This window comes from Myotis yumanensis, unplaced genomic scaffold, assembly GCF_028538775.1.
Source record: "Myotis yumanensis isolate MYYU_CA2020_CCGP unplaced genomic scaffold, mMyoYum1.0.hap1 SCAF_19, whole genome shotgun sequence".
NCBI classification, from domain to species: domain Eukaryota; kingdom Metazoa; phylum Chordata; class Mammalia; order Chiroptera; family Vespertilionidae; genus Myotis; species Myotis yumanensis.
In genome coordinates this window covers 26,840,539-26,863,106 of record NW_027223770.1, presented here as the reverse complement: position 1 = coordinate 26,863,106, position 22,568 = coordinate 26,840,539, and the positions used below count along the sequence as shown (strand labels likewise).

General features: G+C 66.0%; 1 protein-coding gene across 2 annotated transcripts; it reads right to left on the bottom strand.

Annotated features, from left to right (window-relative positions):
• Nucleotides 1–8,228: 8,228 nt before the first annotated feature.
• Nucleotides 8,229–19,177, bottom strand: ADORA2A (adenosine A2a receptor). Of its 2 annotated transcripts, none has more exons than XM_070399280.1 (3): nt 19,148–19,177; nt 14,537–15,104; nt 8,229–9,933 (listed from the first exon to the last, which is right to left on the bottom strand). In XM_070399280.1, exons 2-3 carry the CDS (start codon nt 14,866–14,868, stop codon nt 9,021–9,023), a joined length of 1,245 nt encoding a protein of 414 aa, XP_070255381.1. In that variant the 5' UTR covers nt 14,869–15,104; nt 19,148–19,177; the 3' UTR covers nt 8,229–9,020. The 2 variants fall into 2 exon arrangements, with proteins under 2 accessions (XP_070255381.1, XP_070255382.1); XM_070399281.1 differs by lacking the exon at nt 19,148–19,177 and adding an exon at nt 15,342–15,373.
• Between the last annotated feature and the right edge of the window lie 3,391 nt (nt 19,178–22,568).

The following is a 22,568-nucleotide window of genomic DNA, read 5'->3' as shown; positions in this document are numbered from 1 at the left end:
CCTTTTTAAAATCACCGGGAGTTGGAAACAGAGCTGGGACTACAGCACTTTGCAGAGCACGGATAACTCTCGCCCACTTTCCCGCTCATGGCCTCACGTTATCTCTACAGCAGCCCGACCGGAGGGTGCCGCTCACCACCCCTCACACGGACGGGCACCTGAGGGCCAGACCGAGAACTTCATCACTGTGCGACTCGGCAGGACAGGGCGGGACGAGCAGCCAGGCCCCGACTCCTGGGCCAGCGCCCCCTCCCCCAGCCCCACGGACAGACCCATTCATTAGCCTGAGACCTGCATCCAGAACCGTCACTTTACAAATCCCCCAGCAACGTTCGCACAGGCTCGTCTCAGGTGGCCCCTCTGCGGATCACCCTCAAGGGACAGGGACAGGGCTTCATGGTCCCTGAGGTGGTCTGAGTGGAGGGCACCCCAAGGCCAGGCTTTCTAAGAACCTCCCCTGAGGAGGCCATGGGCCCAGGGCCCTGCAGTGGAATCTTCGCTACAAGGTCCCCAAGGGGCTGCCTTGAACATCCCCTGTGGAATGGGGGAGGGGGCCCCGTTTCCCTTCCATCCCCCCCCCCACCCTCTGCCCACCGCCCTCCCCCACATCTCTCAGCGAGCAAGCAGCTTCCTGCACCAGCGCCCGTCTTCTCCTGCTATTTGTGTCCGCGCCCAGCAGCTGGCCCGGCCTGGCAGCCCCGTCGCTCGGAGGTTATCCGATTATCCCATTAGCCCAGCACGTCCTTCCTTCCTCCAGGCCATTAGCGCCCGGGCCCTCCTCCTCTCTCCCTCCAGCGCGGCCCTGCTCCTGCCCAGCTGGCTCAGGGCTGGGTCAGGCCGGGCACAGGCCTCAGAGGGCACCAGAGCTGTCAGGGCGCGGGCCTCGCCCACCTGCCTCGTCACTTTCTAGGAGGGGAAGCCCACCACCGGCCCCAAGTCACGCGACCCCTTCACCCCAGCCAGGAACGCAAACCCAGGTCTCGGGGCCCCATGCCCGATCTCTCCAGCCGCACTCGGTTCACCGCTCAGCCCGCCATGAAGGAGGTGCTAGTCCCCCTCGCACTCGGGACCTGGAGGGGGAGGTGGGAAGTGGTGGTTTAGGTGGGGAGCTGGCGCACACCCCGTGAACACCGGCACTGGCCCAGGAGGGAAGTCGGACCTCCACAGAGGAAGAGCTGCTACCGGAAGTGGGTGACCACCACCTGTGCCGGCACCGAGTGCTCAGGGAACTGGCAAGAGGGAGCGGAGGCTTCAGCGGGAGGTCCAGGAGGGCCTCCTGGAGGAGGGGGCTCTCCAGGGGTCACTGAGGAATGGGAAGCCTTTGGAGTCGTGGAGGCTCAGAGGAGCAGCGTCCAGGCGGAGGCCTCCCTGGAGGGGTAGGCCGGGATGAGAGGAGGGCAGTCTTCAGTGTGGCTCGGTCAGGTGACCCAGGAGGGACGCGGTGGGCGGAGACAGGGCTGGAGAGCCAAGCTGTGGCCCTGAATGCCACACCAATGAGTGGGGCTCAGTGAGTAATAATGATTATTAACAATTAATCATCAACAAGAAATCAGGGCCCACTGATTGCTCGGGAGCAGGGAGGGACAGATTGGAGGCGTGCTCTGTGGGGAGAAATCGGGATGGATGGATTGCGGTAAAAAGAGGCCAGTGCACCCCCGGCCGGCGTGGCTCGGCGGGTTGGGCGTATTCCCGTGCACCGACGGGCCGCTGGGTCGATTCTCCGTCAGGGCACATGCCCAGGTTGGGGGTTCAGTCCCCGGCTGGGGTACCTATGGAGGCAATTGATCGATGTTTCTCTCTCCCATCGATCATTTTTCTCTCTCCTTTCCTCTCCCCCTAACATCAATAAAAACATATTTAAAAAATAAACAGGAGGGAGACCAGGGCGGGGAAGGCAGTGAGGTCCGCTTGGAGCTTCTCCAGGCGGCTGCGAGGTGACGAGGCCTCAGCTAATACCATGGCTTTGGGCGGGGGGAGTGGGGGAGGATGGATCAGACTCAGATGTTTGAAAAGAAGACTGAGCGGGATACGGTGGACTGAACCCCAGAAGCTAAGGAACGGCGCCCACTACCCGGAGGAGGGCGTTAGGCGTGGCCGAGGGAAGCTTGGTGGGAGCGGGAGGGGGGCGAGGGCCTCTTCTCCTCCCCCCGCATCGCATCGGGCAGAGCACTTTGTAAAGGTAACGTTTGCTTCGTGTGCCACATGGAACATTCTCTACCCTCCATCCCAGCCCCTCGGGCTCCTCCACCAGATGCCCCTCAGATAGGTCACTGCTGCACCCGCTCCTGCCCCGCACAGCAGCAGGTCCAGGGCGGCGCTCCTGTCCGCGGGCCGCGCCGGGCGTGTGACACGGACACAGGCCCCGGCACTTTCCTATCTGTCCACCCCGCCTCCCCAGGCCATTACCTCCCGCCCAGCAGCGAACTTGATTCAGGGGATGACTTCATTTTTGTATACTTTCTTTTCTTTTTTAAAATATATTTTTATTGATTTCAGAGAGGAAGGGAGAGGGAGGAAGGGAGATACGAACTTCAATGATGAGAGAGAATCAGGGATCGGCTGCCTCCTGCACGCCCCCCACTGGGGATGGAGCCCACCACCCGGGCCTGTGCCCTGATGGGGAACTGAACCCTGACCTCCTGGTTCATAGGTCGACGCTCAACCACTGAGACCCGCCGGCCGGGCGACCCTCCCAGCCCTGAGGCTTCCCTCCAGCCACGTGTTCACGCTCCAGGTGTGACCGAGACCCCCGTCGGGGGCAGGCACGTCCATGCGGGGATCCGGCTTGAGCAGGGGCTCCGTGGGCTCCGCAGCCTGGGCGCCTATGACCGACGCTGAACTCAGCCCCGGAAATGTCTGTGCTGTTGGGAACCGCACGCACGACATGTTTTCTCCCTGCACCTTGCGGGGCCCTCCTGCCCCGTCCACCCCCTTCCCCCAGCGCCTGCCGTCTCTGAGAGCGAGGGCGCCGCGCCCTGACTGCGCACCCCTTGTGCTTTCTGCCTCGAGAATGGACGCCATCCTGCTGATCACCATCCTGGGCACCTAGGAACACAACCTCCCCAACGCGTCCACATTCATCCCGTTTCAATCTAAAAGCAGGTGGAAGGGTGACTTGCCCGCAGTCGGAGAAGTGGGTGGCGGCCAGGAGTCAGGGGAGCCGGGGGGAGGGGGGGGAGTGGGGGGGGGCAGAAGGAGCGAGTGGAGGGGCGCTGTGCACGCCGGGCACAGGGAGAGTCAAGCTGACCTCCCTGGAGAGTCGGGTGGCGGCAGGACGCCCGGCCCGGCCCGGCCCGGCCTCGGAGTGTTCTGAGCTCACAGCAGCGCTGACACTGGGCGCGGGGCCTGAATTTTCCCAACAGAAGACTGGATCGCCTTCACATTCCCCTATAACGGGAACCGCTCCCCAAAGCTCTGAATCCAGCCCAGGCTCTCTCCCCCTCCCTCCCCCTCCCAACCCAACGAGAAAATGTGGGCGGATGAACAGAAAAGACGGATCAAACCCTGACAGCCTCTGACAACACTTTAACTTGAAAATTGCTGTAAACGGGGGCATAATTCCGTGTAGGCAGATGCCAGCTAGGCTCCCCGCAAACTCCGAGTCGGAGCTCACTGACTTCACCTGCCTGATGCCCCCGCTGGGTGCGACCTGGTCCCCCGCCCCCACCCCCTCCCCCAAGCCTGGGCCAGGGCGGGCGCCTCTGGCTTACTCCCCTGGGTTGGTGGCTGGCTCCCCGCTCCCCTCGCTCAGTATTCAAAAGCAGGTGCTGATGAAGCCGTTGAGCGAGGGACAGAGTCAGCAGATGGGGCTCAAGGTCTAGCCCAGGGGTGGGCAAACTTTCTGACTCGAGGGCCACAGTGGTTCTTAAACTGGACCGGAGGCCGGAACCAAAGCATGGATGGAGTGTCTGTGTGAACTAATATAAATTCAAAGTAAACATCATTACATAGAAGGGTACGGTCTTTTTTTTTTTTTTTTTAGTTTTATTCATTTCAAACGGGCCGGATCCAGCCCGCGGGCCGTAGTTTGCCCACGGCTGGTCTAACCTGTTGTGTCCTAAGGAGGCCGCCCTGACAGCGTCCTGGTCTTTAGGTGCAGGTCCAGATGGCTGAGTCTGCCAGCTCCTCGGAGTCCCCCCGCCAGGGACCTGAGCAGCCTGACCCCTTCCCCAGGAGGCCGTGACCTCTATTCTCTCTCTCTCTTTCTCTCTCTCTCTCTCCCCCGGGCAAGGGCAAGAAGTGAGGATGGTTCCACGCAAAGCCTTTCCCACTGCACTTTCCCGAAAGCCCATGGGGTGGGTGCCCCCCATCCCAGCTCTGGCCTCAGCCTCAGCCTCAGCCTCGCCTGGCCTCAGCCTGGCCTGGCCCCTGCTCAGCCTCCCCAGCTGCCTCTCCTCCAGTGAAGGGAAGGGCCAGGCAGAGCGGGAGGTGCCTGCGCCCCAGGCCGTGTCCTGTGCTCCTCCCTCTTCTTGGGGCTGTGACTCTGATGCCCTCCCGCCCCTGCCCAGCGGGCAGCCAATAGGGGGCTGCTAACGATGAGTGACAGGTGCCGTGAGGGGTGCCTCAGGACAGGGGGCAGCTGTGGGGCGGAGGGAGAGGGGTAACCTGACACGGTCCACTTTGGGGGGTAGATGAGGGCCCCACAGCATCTTCCTCCCCACCCCCCACCCCCCACCCCCAGCCCACTCAGGCAGCACTGGCCCAGCCCGGGGCTCAGGGAGGGAGTGCCCACTGCAGTGAGACCCGGGAGCTGCCGTGCCAGGGGATGGTGCGGCATGCCGGCGGGCACGGGTTCTAGGCACAGATGCCAGCCGGGCAGGCCTTCCGCAGCCGACCTGGGAGCCTGCGCTTCTGGCTGCACGCACCAGGGAGCAGGCGGCAGGGCCAGCTCCCAGCGTGGGTCCGGGGCACCAGCATCCATTCCCCCTGACTCAGGCCGCCCGCACCCGGCTGGGCCCAGGCGCTGCCCCTCGGCGCCCAGGAGCCTCGAGCACTTTCTGGGAGGCCTCCCAGAGGAGAAGATGGAAACCCCATGGGGCGAGTCGGAGCCGCAGAGGCAGGGATTCAAGATGGAGGGGAGAGAGGAAGGGAGGGGAGCCTTCCACGGGCCTGTCCCTCCGGAGAGCCAATGCTGAGCCAGGACCCAGCCTGAGCCAGGCCTCCACCCCCAGGCGCCCGGGGGGCAGGAGGGGGGCCTCTGACCGCGCTGCCATGGAGAGGGGCTGCTGCCACCCCCAGGACAGGCCTGCGGTGGGACCTGTGCTGAGGACCCGCCTGCATGAAGCCTGGGAAAGGCAGGGAGAGGACAGCCCTGGGAGCAGCCAGGTGCCTGCACCACCCCGCCCCCGGCCGCCGCCTCCGTTCCCCTTGCTGCTGCGGGCAGGCCAGTCGGGGTAGCTGCCCTCAGACACTGAGCGCACACACCTGTGTCCTCTGACGGCCAGGGAGCGGCGTGCACCTGCACCCGAGACCGGCTCGCCGTGGGAGCCTGCGGGACGTGGGCTCAGACGTGCCTGGAAGCCGTTCCTGAGCCCCTGGCCCGGTCCTTCCCCAAACCCCAAAGGCTCACCCCAAGCTCGGCTCCCAGGAAGCCCCAGAAAAGGCTGCAGAGACGTGCTTCCTCCCTACCTTTGCGGCTCCTCCGGCCTCTCCACCAGCTGCTCCTGAGGGCCCGCAGCATCCGGGCTCTCGGCCTCCTCGGGGTCAACCCAGGCCACGGCCGCCTCAGCCCACAGCCAGCACCGCCCGCCGGGTGTGGGGCGGAGGAGGAAGCCGGCCTGGCCGGGAGGGCGGCTGGTGCAGACCTGGGGTTCGCGGTCAGGCTGTGCACGAGGCTCCGGGGAGATGGGGGGTCGCTGCTGGGCCCCCCGGGATCTCGGGAAGGCGCGGGCCTGGTGCTGCAGGCGCTGTGTCCGTGCAGCCGCCCGGGGGCCTCTTGCGGTGCAGCAGGAAATTAGAGCCGAAACCACCACGCCGGCTGGGCCACCTGTGTGCGCACCGGGAGTCACAGCGCCAGGCCGGGCGATGCACAAAAGCAGTGATGGCGAACCTTCTGGGCTCCGCGTGTCAGCATTTTGAAAAACCCTAACTTAACTCTGGTGCCGTGTCACATAGAGAAATGTTTTGATCTTTGCAACCATAGTAAAACAAAGACATATTTTTGATATTTATTTTATATAGTTAAATGCCATTTAACAAAGAAAAATCAACCAAAAAAATGAGTTCGCGTGTCACCTCGGACACGCGTGTCATAGGTTCACCATCACTGAACGAAAGGAAACCCAGGTGCGCGGGTGGCCAGGTGCTGGCGCCAGGCCGCGGTCCAGGGCGGGGCCAGGAGCTCCCACTGCAGCTACACGTCCCGTCTGTATGCGGGGGGGGGGTGTTGGCGCGGGGGGGGGGGGGACATGCTGCTATTTTATACTTGATAACCTGGCTGAAAGCAGTTAGTGAGGGGAGCATGACTTTTGCAGTCAGATAGACCTTGGTGTTTATTGATTTTTTCATTTTCCATTGATTTTTAAAAATATGTTTTTATTGATTTCAGAGAGGGAGAGTGGGAGAGAGAGAGAAACATCAGTGATGAGAGAGAATCATGGATCGGCTGCCTCCTGCACGCCTCACACTGGGGATCGAGCCCACAACCCGGGCCTGTGCCTTGACCGTGACCTCCTGGTTCATTGGTCGACGCTCAACCACGGAGCCACGCCGGACGGGGTATTGTCCATTGATTTCCAGAAAGAGTGGAAGGGAGGGAGGAGGGGGAGAGAGAAACGTCGATGAAAGAGAAATACACCGATTGGCTGCCTCCCGAAAGCGCCCCTACAGGGACTGGGGAACCTGCAACCCAGGTACATGCCTTTGACCGGGAATCAAACCTGAGACCCCCTGGTCCACAGGCGGACGCGCTAACCACTGAGCGACGGCCAGGGTTTAAGTCAGTGGTTCTCAACCTTCCTAATGCCGCAACCCTTTAATACAGTTCCTCATGTGGTGGTGACCCCCAACCCTAAAATTATTTTCGTTGCTATTCCATAACTGTCATGTTGCTACTGTTATGAATCGTCATGTAAATATCTGACATGCAGGATGTATTTTCATTGTTACAAATTGAACATAATGAAAGCATAGTGATTAATCACAAAAACAATATGTAATTATACATGTGTTTTCTGACGGTCTTAGGCGACCCCTGTGAAAGGGTCGTGACCCACAGGTTGAGAACCGCTGGTTTAAGTTCCCTCCTGCCCCTTACCAGACCTGGGCAGGGGCTGAACCTCTGTTCCGAGGGGCAGCGTAGCTCCCTGATCAGCCATCCGTAAAGGGCGCTGCGAGAGGTGCCTGGGACCCCCCGACACTCCCGCCCTGGCCCTCCCTGCCTCCGTGGGCCCCGCCCGCAGGGGGAGCAGGTTGCTCGTGTCCCCTGGGCCTCGACCCTCGCCCTCACTGAAGGACGGCCTCCCTCCTTAGGCCAGGAGCCCGGGGCGGGCAGGCGGAGCGGAGCGAGCACAGGAAACACCTGCTCCTACGGGTTTCCTGCTGGGAGTAGGGGGAGGGGTGACCCCGGGAAGGTGGTGTAGCCCGGCCCATCTCTTCCCCGATCTCTCTCGCTGCCTCTCAGCTGAGGGGCGGAGGGGGCAGTGGGAGGGTGGGCATAGCTCTGAGAAGTAACACAAAGAGCTTCGTTGGCCCTGGCTGGTGTGGCTCAGTGGATAGAGCGTCGTCCTGCGGACTGAAGGGTCCCGGGAACGATTCCGGTCAAGGGCACATGCCTGGGTTGTGGGCTCCATCCCCAGTGGGGAGTGTGGGAGGCAGCCGGTCCAGGATTCTCTCTCATCATGGATGTTTCTCTCTCCCTCTCCCTCTCCCTTCCTCTCTGAAATCAATAAAAACACATTTAAAAAACAAAGAGATCTTCTTTGAAGGACTTTAGGAAGGTGACAAGGGAGGGAGGAGCCTGGTCCCCACGCAGAGGGAGGGGTCAGCTGTGTGTGGAGGGGGAGCAGCTGGGGTAAAGCCCCCCCCACAGGGACCGCCCCCCCCACAGGGACCCCGGTCTCAGGGTTGCGCGTGGGCATCTGAACTCTGGTGCAACCAGGCCATCTGTCCCTCAGGCTGAGAGCCTGGGGAGGCCCCCCCGGGCAGGCAGGCAGTCTGTCTGTCTGTCTACACACATGCACACAGTCTCACGCACACACGGCACACGCCTGTACGTGTGCGCCAGGCCACCGTGGGACGGGAGAGGAACTCAGGCGCCATTCTGGTCGGACAGGCTTAAAACACAACTGGCTCAACGTTTATTTTATCTCAGAAAAAGACATTCCCATCGGAGGGAAAGGCAGTGCGGGCCTCCACTGGGCCGGCGGAGCCTCCCGGGCTCCCCCACGCAGGCCAGCCCGGACCTCCCCCAGCCCCTGCCGGCTCCATCGAGACGCCCCGTCCTCGTCCTCGGCCCAGCTTCGTCACCCCAGGAGATGGCTCTGGGCCATCGGGGGGGGGGGGAGAGGGCCGCCCGGGGCTCCCCAGGCCGACTCCTGGTGCCAGGTGAGCAGCAGGACTGACGACAGGGAGGGACAATAATAAAATAAACGGGGTATCTTCACGCTTAAAATTTCCTCCTGGAAAACAGAGTCAAACACCACTTCCAGGCACAGCAGCTCCCAAACCCTCGGAGAGTCCGGGGAGGGTGGGGAGCCGGCAGGGCCCCTCGGAGCCACGCCCCAGCCTCCGGGCCAGCGGCCTGCTCTGCAGAGACGAGGTGGCCCTTCTAGATGCTTCCGGAGTGGGGACCGGACCCAAGAAGCTCCAGTGCTGCGCTCCTGGCAGGCACAGGGTCTCCCCACATGACACGCCCGCTCTCGGACTCCAAACCCGCCTGCCGGGCCGCAGGCTGCGCCAGCCGGGCTCCCTCCGGGCCACGCGGGAACCAGCCCGGGGAGGGAAGGTCTGGGCGCAGTCACACTCCCCCACCGGGAAGAGCAACAGCCCCTTCCCGGGGAAGGGGCAAGCGCAGTGGCTCCTCAGGACACGCCTGCTCCGTCCCGGGCCAGGGGGCCCTCGAGGCCAGGGGAGTCCGGGCACGGCCCCCCGAGCTCGTGGCGGAGGAGCTCCACGTCGGGGAGGCCCGTGTCCCCAGGGAACCCGCAGGCTCCCCGTCCACTCACCAGCCCCAGAGCGAAGCTGTTGGGCCGCCGCTCCGGGTGGGGGGCGCTCCCGTTGGCCAGCACCCCAGGGGGGTGGCCGTTGAGGCGCAGGCTGATCTGCTCCCCGTCACTGCCCTGAGCCGCCCCGGCCCGGGCGCTGGGGCCGCCCGCCTTGAAGGGCTCCCGCCGCCGCAGGATGTGGCTGCGGATGATCTTGCGGAAGGTCTGGCGGAACTCGCGGATGCGGTAGGCGTAGATGAAGGGGTTCACCACGGAGTTGGAGTGGGAGAGGATGATGGCCAGGTACATGAGCCAGGGCGGGGCGTGCTGGCACCCAGAGCAGAAGAAGGTGAAGCAGTTGACGATGTGCAGGGGCAGCCAGCACAGGGCGAAGAGCCCCACGATGATGGCCAGCGACTTGGCGGCGTGCACCTCCTTCTGCAGCGTGGACCGCGTGCGCTCGCCCGGCAGCGGCTGGCTCTCCATCTGCTTCAGCTGCCGCCGCGCCGCCAGGAAGATGCGCAGGTAGATGCCCAGCATGAGCAGCAGGGGCACCAGGACGCAGGCGAAGAAGTTGTAGTAGACCATGTAGTTCATGGGCACCACATCCTCGAAGAAACAGGTCACCAGGCCCTCCCCGCAGTCCTGCGAGCGGTTCTGGTCCTCCTTGGGCCTGGGCCAGCTGCAGCTGTTCCAGCCCAGCATGGGCGTCAGGCCGATGACGAAGGACAGCACCCAGCAGATGGCGATGATGCCCTTGGCCCTGGCGCCCGTCACCAAGCCGTTGTACCTGCGGAGAGACCAGCCTCAGGGACCCGCGTGCAACTTCCCGCCTCCTGCCTCAGGTCCCCTCTGGAGGCCACGGGAGAATAGCCCCCCCCCCCCCCCCCAGCCCCTGAAAGGCAACCACTGCACAGACATCCAGGTGATGATCGGCAGCATGACAAGTAGTCCTGGGACTGCGTCGGTTTGGTCTGAGGAAATGAATAAGTGAGGACTCGGGGGCAGGGTGTCCAGGAGGCAGCCAGTGCCGCTCGGCCCCTCCCTGCCATGCAACACGGGTGCCCAGCGCGGCCGGGTCCCAGGAGGGGCTGGACAGTGGATTTTGGGGGTAAAATCTCCCATGGCTTCTGTGTGTTTTTTAAAAATATGTTTTTTTTTTATTTCAGAGAAGAAGGTAGAAGGAGAGATATAGAAACACCAGTGATGAGAGAGAATCATGGATCGGCTGCCTCCAGCATACCCCACACTGGGGATCGAGCCTGCAACCTGGGCCTGTGCCCTGACCGGGAATGGAACCAGGACCTCCTGGTTCACAGGTCGACGCTCAACCACTGAGCCACGCCGGGCAGGCTCCCATGGCGTCAGTTTTGTCCGCTGATTCACATGAAGAAAACAACAAGTACCTGGTGGCCTCAGACCTCTGATCTGGCCCTCGTTTCACAGGTGGGGACACTGGGGCCCAGGGAGGGCAATGTTCCAGAACCCAGGGGCCACTCAGGCCAGGGCAGGTCGGTGGGTTCGGAAACAACACCGGTTCTGACTGCACACAGTCACCGCAGGGCGCTCCCAGGGGCTCCCGGCCCCTCAGCGGGGGGCACGCCGTGTCTACCGAGAACCCAGCCTGCCCTGCTCTCGTGCTCTGGAGCCGCACATCCGATCGCCGGCTGTTCCTGTCTTTCGGCAGCTGAGACTTCCACCGCCCTGGCTCTGTGCCAGGCTGTTTCTGTCCGCCACGAATACTGTCCCACATAACCATGTTGCGTGCGGGCTGTTTTCATGCTAACATTTTCCCGAGGAAAGTGTGTCCCTCCCTGGGCGCTGGCGCCAGTGCGCGCCCATCATTCTGCCTCTCTAGCCTCAGTTTCCTCATCTGTGAAATGGGACTAAGAGGCCGAGGCCTGAAGCACTGGCCCACCCGGCAGGATGTAGGATCAGTGGGTGGAAACCCCAGGGAGGCTGATGACAGCGAGGCTCCAGGCAAGAGCTTCTGGCTGAGCTGCTCACGGGAGAAATGGGCCGCCCCAGGCGGTAGTGAGCTTTGGGTCATGGGAGGCAATCAAGCAGAAATGAGTCGTGATGGGGATGGTGTGGAGGGCTCTGGAGGCCACCTGCTTGGGGGATTTGCTCATGGTTCTCCAGCAGCAGACCTGCCTGCCCGCCTGCAGGGGCAATGACAGAAGGGGAGCTGCTGGGAAGGGAGACAGCAGGCAGGAGTGAGCCTGGGATGCGGGCCTGGCCTGAGGCTCCGGGACATGGGCTGGACAGCTCTGGTCTGTCCACTGTGACCTCAAAGGAAGCCCCTCGTGGGGACAGGGACAAACCCACGAGCGGCACTTGCCCGTGTGTGGAGCAGGTCCCGGGAAGGGCTCCCAACCTGCTTTCAGGAAGGGCCAGGAGGCTAGGGGCAGGGGCAGTCCCACCCTTTTGTTCTTCAGGCTGTTAGTGCTCGCAGGCTTATTCATGTGTAAAAGCACCAGGTTCCTTTTGTTCCAAAGAAAGCCCTCGGCTTGAGGTCCTGGACCAGGTCCCCAGGAGCTGAACAGCACTGGGCCCAAAGGGATCAACAGAACAGCACTGGGCCCAAATGAGACAACAGAACAGCACTGGGCCCAAAGGGGACAACGGAACAGCACTGGGCCGAGACGGGAGAACAGAACAGCACTGGGCCCAAAGGGATCAACAGAACAGCACTGGGCCCAAATGAGACAACAGAACAGCACTGGGCCCAAAGGGGACAACGGAACAGCACTGGGCCCAGACAGGACAACAGCACAGCACTGGGCCCAAAGGGGACAACAGAACAGCACTGGGCCCAAATGAGACAACAGAACAGCACTGGGCCCAAAAGGGACAACAGAACAGCACTGGGCCCAAAAGGGACAACAGAACAGCACTGGGACCAGACGGGAGAACAGAACAGCACTGGGCCCAAAGGGGACAACGGAACAGCACTGGGCCCAAAGGAGACAACGGAACAGCACTGGGCCCAGACGGGAGAACAGAACAGCACTGGGCCCAAACGGGACAACGGAACAGAATTTGGCCCAAAGGGGACAATGGCTGAACCGCAGCCCCACCTGCCACAGCCCCTGGACTTAGAGCTTCACATGGTGGCCTCCTGGGCCCACGGAACCGCAGCCCCACCTGCCACAGCCCCTGGACTTAGAGCTTCACATGGTGGCCTCCTGGGCCCACGGAACCGGGACCGCCTGGGGGAGGAGTGATGGGACCAGCCAGGGGAGGGAGCCCAGAGGGGTCAGGAAGCGGGGCCAGAGCCACTGCCCACACTCAGAGGACCTGCTGCCTCCAGGGTCTCCCAGCTCACAGCTGCCCCTTCCTGGGGCTTCGTGACCCACAGGGAGGGCTCACCCCGTGATCCAAGAGTAACCCCAGAGTTCCAGGGGCTCCATGTGCATCTGCCCGACACTGTGAGCCCTGGGCTGGCCCCGCACACCCCTGCCTGCCTGCTCCGCCTGCTCCGCCACCTCTGCTTGGCCGAGCCCACAGGCTCATTCCCCCGGCTCTGCCCAGGAGGGTCACCCCAGCCCAGCGGCCACAGTGTCCACAGGGGTCAAAGGCAGCCATGCTCTCTCTGCCCCAGGGGAAGGCTGAGCATCCCCTCCACACCTCTGTGGGCGCCAAGGTCCAGGAGCCCCACCTGGGCCTTCCACAGCTTTACCAGGCAGAGTGGGCGGAGCGCAAAGGCCAAGGTGTGGGCGGAGCTAGGTCCTGTTCGAAGGTGGTGGGAGTCGGAGGGCGTGGTGGCAGGTTCATGCTCCATCCAGGGCCCCTTCAGAACCTCCCGCAGCTCAAGAAACAGCCAAATCCCCCCCCACCAGGGCTCACCACTCAGCCGCTCCCTGGACCCTCACCCCCTCTGTGAGCTCAGAGAGGCCTGTCCCTGTTACAGACGAGGACCTGGCCCAGAGGGGGACAGCGGACTTTCCAAGGTCACAGCACGTCCCGTCCTCCTACCCCAGAAACCAGGAGCAGGAAAAGGCAGCCACGGCCCTTCCGTGGTGACCACAGCCTGCCTCTCTCTCTCTCTCTCTCTCTCTCTCTCTCTCTCTCTCTCTCGCCTGCTGCTGCCCTTTAAGTGGAGGGGGAGGGCGGGGGGGGGGGGGGAAGAAAGTGAAAGTGAGGCCAGGCCCACACGCAGCCTGACCTGCAGTGGGAGCCAACACTCCGCTCTCGGTCCACCTGGGAGCCCACAGACCTGCCCTGGTTTGGAGCCACCCTCGCGTCCTGGACGCTGCATGCTGCCCTGAGGCCGGCCCTCTAGCCGGACAAGGGTCCTGGGCTCTCCTGGCGCAGCCTCCTGTTGGGCCACACGGCCAGTCCTCTCCTTATCTGAGCCGTGACGAGGCTGCCCGCTCTCCTCTGAGCTGGGGGACAGGGACGCTGAGCTGGAGCGGGCTCTGGGGGACCGGGCCCCCAGCTCCCCAAGGACGGAGTCACAGTGGGTGGCAGGCCTGCTGGTTCCCAGGCCCCGGACCAGCTGTGCTGCCCGCACGCTGTGTGGCCCCGAGCTGGCCTCTTCCCTGGGCCTCCTTTTTCCGTCCAGAAAAGAAGAGGAAATGACCACTAAGGGCCCCCTTGGGCTCGACAATAACTTTCCATTTGCTCATCCAGCCGCTCCTCCTCCCGCCGACGCCCCACCTGCTAGGGGCTGGGGTGCCCCCATCCTCCGAGACCTACCCGGGAGCCAGGGGCAGGGAGGTGGGAGGAGGCCCCAGGCGGGAGGACACTTCCAGCCGCATCCCTGGCTGGGGAGGTGGAGGCCACCCGTTAACGCAGCCTCAGGGAGAGTCTTCCCTTGCACCCGTGACTGGAGTCCCTTCACAAAAGATTCACCGTAAAAACCCCTCTGCCAGCTCCCCCCCACCACACACACACACTGGTGGCTCCAGGAGCACAGAATTTGCATAGAGGTTCATATGCAAATGACTCCTGCAGCCTCCGGCCAGTTACTTCCCCTCCCGGGGTCCGTGCAGACTTCAGACCTGCCCCCCAGCAGCTGGCGGAGGAGCTGGCGGAGGGGGGCAGGCTTCTAGCTCAGATCCTGTGGTTTCCCCGGGGTGCCCCCACCCCCCCACTGTGTGAGCACCCTGCCCAGGCCTGGGCCACACTCCTCTGCCACCAGCCGAAGCACGGCAGCCTCCTCCCCCGGGGGAGTCTGGGAAGGGCCAGGGTGCCCGGTGCCCACAGGGACCAGCTAGATCGGTACGCCTGCTGGCGACGTGCCAAGCCCCGGGCAGCCCCAGGTGGAGCTCCGGGGCCCTGTCATCTCAACACACCGACACCACAGACAAAACCCCGACCGTGGGTTCACCCCGACCACGGGCACCGGCCAGACCCGGGCCCGGGCCGCCGCTGCGCCGGGCGCTCACCGGAGGGGGATGCGGATGGCGATGTAGCGGTCAATGGCGATGGCCAGGAGGCTGAAGATGGAGCTCTGCGTGAGCACCAGCACGAAGCAGGCGAGGAAGAGGCAGCTGTGGCAGGCGGCGCAGAACCCGGTGCTGATGGTGATGGCGAAGGGGATGGCCAGGACCCCCACGGCGATGTCGGCCGCCGCCAGCGACACCACGAAGAAGTTGGTGACGTTCTGCAGGTTGCTGTTGAGCCACACGGCCCAGCACACCAGCACGTTGCCCAGCACGGCCAGCACGGCGATGGCCAGCTCCACCACGATGTACACCGAGGAGTCCATGCCGGACATGGCTGCGGGCGCGCGGGGGCGGCGAGCACGCGGGCCGGGCCAGCTCACGGTCCATCGCTGCAGCGCAGCCGGCGCCCAGGCCCCGCGCCCCCCCCCCCGCCGGAGCCCGGGGCGCACCTGGGGGGGCTCCCTAAGGGCTTCTGCACAGCTGACTCGGGGGTGTCTCCAGGAACCAGGCCGCCCCCGAGGGTTCCGGCGGCATCTCGCTCAGCTCGGTGTCAGGGTTCCCCCAGCACCTGCAGGGGAGAGATCGCGTGAGGGGCTGGGCATCGTGGTGGAGCTGATTCCCCCCAGAGGCCTCAGCCCAGGGAGCAGAACCTTTCAAAGTGAAGTCACTCGCGATCATCCCTCACGCTCAGCTTCTCAAACCCATGGCAGCCTGTGAGTCCCTGGTCCCTGAGCTCGCTGCCCCCCTACAACCTCCCGGAGAGGCCCCCCCCACCCCCCCACCCCCGGCTCTCCCAGGCCCCCACCTTCCCTTTCAGCCGGCCTGGCACTCCCTCCCCGCCCGGCCCAGGTCGGAGCAGCTGGAGGCCTGTGCTCCCTGGAAGGAGCGGGGCTGTCTGGTCCTGTACCCCCTGTGGCAGCTGAGCCCTCCTGCCGCCCCAGGGGGTGGGGCAGGCCCCTGGGAGCCGCCCCTGCAGCCCCCGCCCGCTGCCTGCACGTGGGGCGGGGCAGCAGCTCACCTCCCTCCTCCCACGCCCGCTCCCCAACCTGCTCAGCTGCCTGGCGGTGCCGGGTGGGGGCCCAGCCAGGACGTGCCGGGAGACTGTGGACAAGAAACGTGAGGAGGGTGGACCCCGCAGAGCCTCGGGGCCATGTCAGCGCTCGCCCCTGATTCTAGGAGGAGGAAATACAGTCTGAAAGGGCTTCCCGGCGTCCGAAGGCCATGGCCATGTGAGGGTCACTGACCCCCGAAGCAGAGGCAGGGGGCTCGGTATCCCCAACCCAACGCCCAGGGGACCCCCTGAGCCAGTCCCAGGGGCCTCTTCCCACCGCCTCTGTCTCAACCGGTCACACCTATGTAGGCTCGTGGGGTCCCCTCTATGCCAACCACCCCCCCTCCAGTCCCGGCGCCCCTGGGCCCAGGTGTGCACGGGCAGCGCCTGCCGCCGGCCCGGACAGGAGGCTGGAAGCCTGTAGCCACCTGCATACGGGCCAATGGGCTCCCTCTCCTCCAGGAACCGAGGGATCCAGGTGACGAACCATCACCGACCCACCTGGCCACCCACCGGCCACCCACCGGCCAAAGCACGCCCCACATTTCTTAGGCGCTGAGGCCTGCTGCCCAGCCCCACCCTCGGCCCCTGCCCTGGATGCCAGGCTGACTCCCAGCCCTCTGCCCAGCGGCCCCATGCCACCCTGCATACCCCCGCCCCCAGTCCTCAGGGTCTCGCCCCGCCCCCGCCTCTGTGTCTGGCTCCCGTGTTGAGCAGCACTGGTACCAACACCCTTCCTGCTGTCCACAGGCCCGGGGCCCCCACCCCAAGTCTCCCTGGAGGCCACAGATCCTCCGGCCCAGGCCAGCCCTGCCAGGAGCTAAAAACACACCACACGCCCCTCTAGCTGGGCCCTAAAAGGCCGCCTCTTTGCACGGCTGGTCCCCCCGCCCCCCGCCCCCCGCATCCTTCCCACAGTGGGCCAGGCGAGGCTGGCCTGGCCCACGGGCAACCTGGGCATCGCTGGACCAGGCTCTCCCAGCGTGAGCACAGCACAGAGCCGGAGGCTCGGGGAGGGGGTGCGGGGGGGGGGGGCAGTGGGGGAGGTGGAGGCGGGCAGGGACCACTAGGGCCCTGAGGGAAGGCCTGGGGGAGGAGGTGCCATGACTGTGACCTTTACTAGACCTTTGTGGTGTAAAGGCTCCGATTAAGGCCAGTTATGGTGACTCCTACGTCACCGGCAGGAACCAGCAGTCACTGCACACGGCCAGTCCGTCTGAGACCGTCTCCAGCCCCACAGGCCCCGCACCCTGAGCTGTCGCAGGGGCCGCCTGCCTGGACAAAGGGCTGTACCCCAGCCCCTCGCAGCCCTCCGTGCAGCCTGGCGGCGGCGGGGTCCTGTGTGTTCACTGTCCCGCGAACCCCATCTTACACATGAGGAGCTGAGCCCAGAGAGGCTCACGACCTCGCCCAGCCTCACCGAGAGCGTAACCGGGAGGAACTGGGCCGGGAAACAGCAGCGGGGAGTTCCTGGGGCCCCCAGGCCCGCTCGCTCCCCTCCCTTCCCAGGCCTCCCCGGCCGCAGGGGGGTCGGGGCGTGGGGAGGGGCTGGGTGGGCCGCGCTGTGCTCTGTCCAAGTAATCCTCCAGCCTCTGCTCTAGCCGGGAGGGGAAATTAAATATTAATCACGTATCATTTCCCCGCGATGGCCCCTCGCTGGGGCCGGAGGGGGGCCAGGCGCTGTCCCACGCACGCTGGATGGAGGCACATGGCGGCGCACGTGCAGGAGCCTGGAAGGACCGCCCGCCCGTGGGAGGCCGCCGCGGCGTCCCGCCTTCCTCCTCGCCCTCGCTGGCCTGGCGGCTTTAATTAAAACTCCACTTAATCAAAACCCACATCTTTCCCGGCCCCATTCTGGCTCTTTGTGTGTCGGGCTAGCGAGGCTTTCTGTCCACAAGCCAGATGGTGGCCGTGCCCCCGAGCCTGCTGGCCCCACACCTCTGCTCCTGGGGGCGGCTAAGGGCAGCCTGAGCCCCGCGGGCGACGGAGACCTGGCGCAGCCACACTGGGCCCACTCCTGGGCTCCCGCGTCCCGGCCGTGGACTACGGTGCCACCTTCTCCTCCCAGATGTTTCCCAAGTACCTACTCAGCGCCAGGCAGCCGCTGGCACCCGGGAGCCCTGTGCCACCTGCTGCTGAGCCTGGTGCCGGCGGGGCCCTGAGCCGACAGCAGGGGGGCCTTGACGAAGGATTTGCCCCAAGAGAGTGTCCTGAGGGCCAGCGGCCACCCTGGCGATTGCCCCAGACACTGAGGATCGTCAAAGAGATAAAGAAAGGAACAGCGTTCATGACCGAGCCCGAGGACGTACGGATCGGCGGGCAGAAACGAAACAGGTATATGTGACCACGAAACGGGACCACGAAACGGGACCACGAAACAGCACCACGTCATCGTCTCACAGCGGACATTCATCTCAGAAGCGAAAGCTGGAGGGACGGAGGCAGAGAGCACGCGCTCTTAACGGCCACCCTGGGAAACTCACAGAACTTCACCAGGCGACAGAGTCCCCGGGGAGAGTCGCGGGACAGGGAAGGCAGGGGAGCAGGCCCAATCGGGGGGCAGGGGGGCAGAGGAGCAGCGACAGGGTCAGGGGGCTCCGTGGGAGGGTGCAGAGGGCAACAGGCAGTTCGGCTCCTGCTCCCAACCACAGCCACCTGCCCGCCCTGCCCTGACTCGCAGAACCCTAGGGCCTGGGGGCCCCCTGACCCCTAGCCCCCCTGGTCTTGGCAGGGGTGAGCAGCCACCAAGTACGGTCGCCTCTTTCCTCTCTCACTCCCTGCAAGGCTGCTGGTGGCTCCAACTTCAGGAACTCGGTGCAGGCAGGGCCTGGTCCCCGGGCCGGCACCCAGGGGCGCCCCCTCCCCCACTGCCCCTTGGGTGTGTGGTGGCTGTTCTCAGCCCCTGGGGGCAGGATGTGGGCAGGAACAGGGCGGGGATTCAGCCCCTGCACGGAGCCTGGCCCCGAGGAGACGCCCCACCGCCAGCCCTCAGGGCGGCCGGGCCTCCCCAGCTCCCTTCTCCCCACTGGGCACCCCGAGTCCCCCCAACCCCCCATGTCCAGGCCAGATGCCAGAGAGGCTGCAGGCCCCCTCGTCCCAGCCTGAGGTGGCCACTCACCCCCTCCCGGCTGCCTCACCTGACAACCCCTCCGAGGGGCCACTCTTCAGCACAAGGTGCTGGGTGCCCCCCTGTGGCGGGAGGAGCCCAGACGGGGCCCCCCCATGGTCCACCCCTGAGACCCTCCCCCTCTGTGCGGCTGGGTGAGGGGGGGGGCACACACACCTAGGCCTCCCTAGAAGGAACCTAAGGGCAGGGTGATGGGCACTGTGGTGCCTGCAGAGGGGCCGGGGCGGGGGGGAAGGGGGGCGTCTGGCAGAGGTTGGCCTGCGGAAGGGGCAGTATCAGGTGCCGCCTGGCCTACTCCGCGAACCCTCGAACCCCACTCAGTCTGCAGAGGCCACTTGGGGGCCAGAGGCGACTGCTGGTGGCAGGTGGGCAGAAAGACAGCAGCCCCGAGGGCCGCGGGCGGAGACCCCAGCCCAGACCCCGAGGCTCTCACCACATGATGCTGCCCCCGGCACGGTGACCGCTGGGCTGCCGACAGGAGGTGGGAGCCCAGTCCCTGCCCGGCCATCCTGCCCAGGCTGGTCCGCAGGGGTGTGGGCCCAAAGGGGCCTGGCCGGCTTCTCAGAGCAGGGGCGTCGCTGGCCTGGGAGGACAGGGAACGGCGGGGGTGGGGGTGGGGGTGGGGGTAGTGGCGTCCAGGCAGAGAGGGCGGCCCGTGTGGCAGGGAAGGCCTGGGGGCCTGGAAAGCTGGGCGTCTTCCCTGTGGAGAGGGAGGCTGCTCTTCCCTCCGCCCAGACCCCCTGTCCCCGGCAGGCTCCATGGCTGCCAAGCCCCGGGCCCTCCCAGGACTGTGGGCTGGGGACCTCCCACCACTCTCACCGCCCCTTCCCCACGCAGGGCCCCAGAGGGCTCCGCTCCCACCCCAGCCCCAGCTCCTGCTCATCTCCTTCCCCGCCATCGCCAACCTGCCCTGGGGCCGGGCACCCACCGCCCCTGCCACCCACTGCCCAGCAGCCCTCACTCCAGTGGCCACCAGCGCTTCCCTGGCCCAGACCCCTTCCCGGGGGTGAGGACGTATCCCTTTTTGTAACTGGGCACCTGACCCTGCGGTCACCTCAGCACCCCCTGACACCCCCCAAACCCCTCCCCACCGTCCTCCACGCCCGCCGTCGGTCTGGCCATCCCCGCCCCCCCCTCCAGCGCACACCTTCCAGGGCCGTCTGAACTGATGCTGACAAGCCAGGCGCCTAGGTCGGCGGGACGGCGTTTCCAGCTCCTCTGGGCGAGGGGCCGCGGTCAGAGCGGCTGCGGGGTTAGGTCCCTGCAGACCCGCAGACCACGGTCTAGACCAGTGATGGCGAACCTTCTGGGCTCGGCGTGCCAGCATTTTGAAAAACCCTAACTTAACTCTGGTGCCATGTCACATATAGAAATTTTTTGATATTTGCAACCATAGTAAAACAAAGACTTATATTTTTGATATTTATTTTATATATTTAAACGCCATTTAACAAAGAAAAATCAACCAAAAAAATGAGTTCGCATGTCACCTCTGACACACGTGTCATAGGTTCGCCATCGCTGGTCTACACAGCGGGCACTGTCCGGGCCACCAGGGACCCTGAACTTTGCGGGGTGCCAGGCCCTGAAGCCACAGTTCCCTCTGGCAGCGACCCTTGTGGCGTCCCCTGACCCCACGAGGCTCACAGCCCCTCCACGGGCCCAGCGCAAGCACAGCCCCTGCCCCTGGTCTGCCCGCCGCCCCTGCCCCCGCGGCCATGCCCGGCTCTCCCTCCGGGTCCACTGGTTGTCCTTGGAGCAGCCATTGTCCTTGAGGGGCTCCTGGGCTGCGGGACCAGGGTGGGGACCTGCCCTTCAGGGGCCAGCACCAGGGAGGTCGCACACCAGTGCCCAGGGGTCACCAGGCCGGCACCCTGACCCCGCACCCTCCCGGCCCCTGTGCCCGGAGCTCCTGTCCGCCCTGGAGCCCACGGGACAGCTCTGGGGGCGCGGAGGTGACAGTCTGGGGTCAGAGGTGACAGTCTGGGGGCGCAGAAGTGACAGTCTGAGGTCAGAGGTGACAGTCTGGGGGCGCAGAGGTGACAGACTGGGGTGCAGCGTGGGCTGCACAGCAGGGGCCAGGGGAGCTCAGGACTCCCGGGTGGACGCGGCCTGGGCGCTGCCTGTGACGGGGCCCAGCCGGACTCCAGGCCTGGGGAGGGGGGACCCTCTCCCCGATTCTGGCTTCTCCCCCGGCCCCGGCCCCGATGTGGGAGCCCCCGACCCCCATCGCAGTCGGGGGAGTGGAAGGGAAGCCGGGCCGCGCCGGGACTCAGCGGGCTCTGCCCCGCGCCCCCACCCGCCCGCCCCCGGCGCCTCCTGGACCCCGAAGTCCGGTCCCCGCCACCCCGTTCACGGGACGGGCCCGCGCTCCGCTTTCTCGCCGCCCCGGGCGTGCGGGGTGCCCGGCGGGTGCCCACGGCGCCCCCTCCGACAGCGCCGCCTCCCGAGGCCCCTGGTCCCGCGTCCCGCCCGCCGCCCCGAGCCGCGCTCTGCGCCCCCAGCCCCGGCCGGGCGCCCGGACGGACCGCGGGCGGCTCCCCGTCACCGGCGGGTCCGGACGCCGACCCGGTGCCTCGCCGCCCCGGCCCCGCGCCCGTCCGCCCGCCTCCGCCGCGCACCTTCCCGACAGTCGGGGCGGCCCGAGGGCGGGCGCGCGTCCCCCCGGCTCAGGGTGTGCGACCCGCAGCCGCCGCCGGGCAGGCTCGGACCCCCGCCCGCGGGCTCCCTCCCGGCGGCGGGTGGGGAGGTCGGAGCGGCGGGCACCCAAGTGGGAGGGACTGGAGCCGCCGGCCCTACCCCCGCCCGGCAGCCCCGACAGCCCCGGGCCCCGCCGCCCGCGACCCTCGGACCCCGGGCCAGGACCCCGGACCCGGACCAGGACCCCCGACCCCGGACCCGGACCCGGACCCGGCTGACCTGCCGCTGCGCGCCGCTCCGCTGTCTCCGCTGCCGCTCGGCTCCGGCTCCGGCTCCGGCCGCGCCGCTCACGGGCGCCCCCTGCAGGCGTCTCCGAGGCTGCGCTGTCCCCGCCCCGCCCGCCGCGCGGGGAAACCGAGGCCCCAATCACGGGGGGCAATGGGGGGCGGTGCCGCCGCCCGAGAGCCCGGCGATGCCGCAGGGGAGCCCGGCCTGCTCCCCGGGGCGCCGTCGGCTCCGCCAGCGCCACACGCGCGCCCCTGCGACGTGTCTGGGCCCCAGACGCCCCGCCCCGCCCGGAGGCCCGCACTCGCCCCCCTGGAGGCCCCGCAGTCCTGCTGGCGGGGTGCCCTGTGCCATCCCCTCCCCAGTGCCCGCTCCTCCGACACCCTTCCGTGGCCTGGAGGCCGCCCGCCTCCCCGCCCAGCTCGGGGCCTCGGGACGCGCCCCGCCTGCCCCCCAGCCTGGCCCTCGCTCCCCGAATCTCGTTTGGGCTGGGGTGCGGGTGTAGGGGGGCTGGCCCCTCGGCTCAGAGGATGCCTCTGGCCCCCATTTCCAAGGGCCCCTCCGCGCCCAGGTCCTGGAGCAGATGGGCCGGGATCGCGACCCTGGGGCCAGGAGAGGTGCCCCCCTCCCCACCCCCCCACCCCCCCACCCCGCAAGCCCCAGGCCCATGTCCTGGAGACTGCAAATCGCAACAACCTCACATCCGGCCCCAGCCCAGCGAGCAAGGGACGACCTTTGACCCTTGCCTCTGGAGACTGGAGTGGCCGAGGCACCGACAGCTGCGCGCTGGTGGCCCAGGGCTGCAGGACGCTGCACTGACTGTCCTGGGCGACAGGGTCCCAGGGAGAGGCCAGGGTGGAGGGGCCTGCCCAGGGCCGCTGGACCCCAGGGCTGAGGCCAGGGGGTGTCCCTGCACAGCGGCTGGGAGG

Excerpts from the sequence above, each read along its gene's own strand:
- ADORA2A (XM_070399280.1), bottom strand. The coding sequence starts at position 14,868 with ATGTCCGGCATGGACTCCTCGGTGTACATCGTGGTGGAGCTGGCCATC. Across the intron at positions 9,934-14,536 it reads GCCATCCGCATCCCCCTCCG|GTACAACGGCTTGGTGACGG; the intron begins GTGAGCGCCCGG and ends GTCTCTCCGCAG.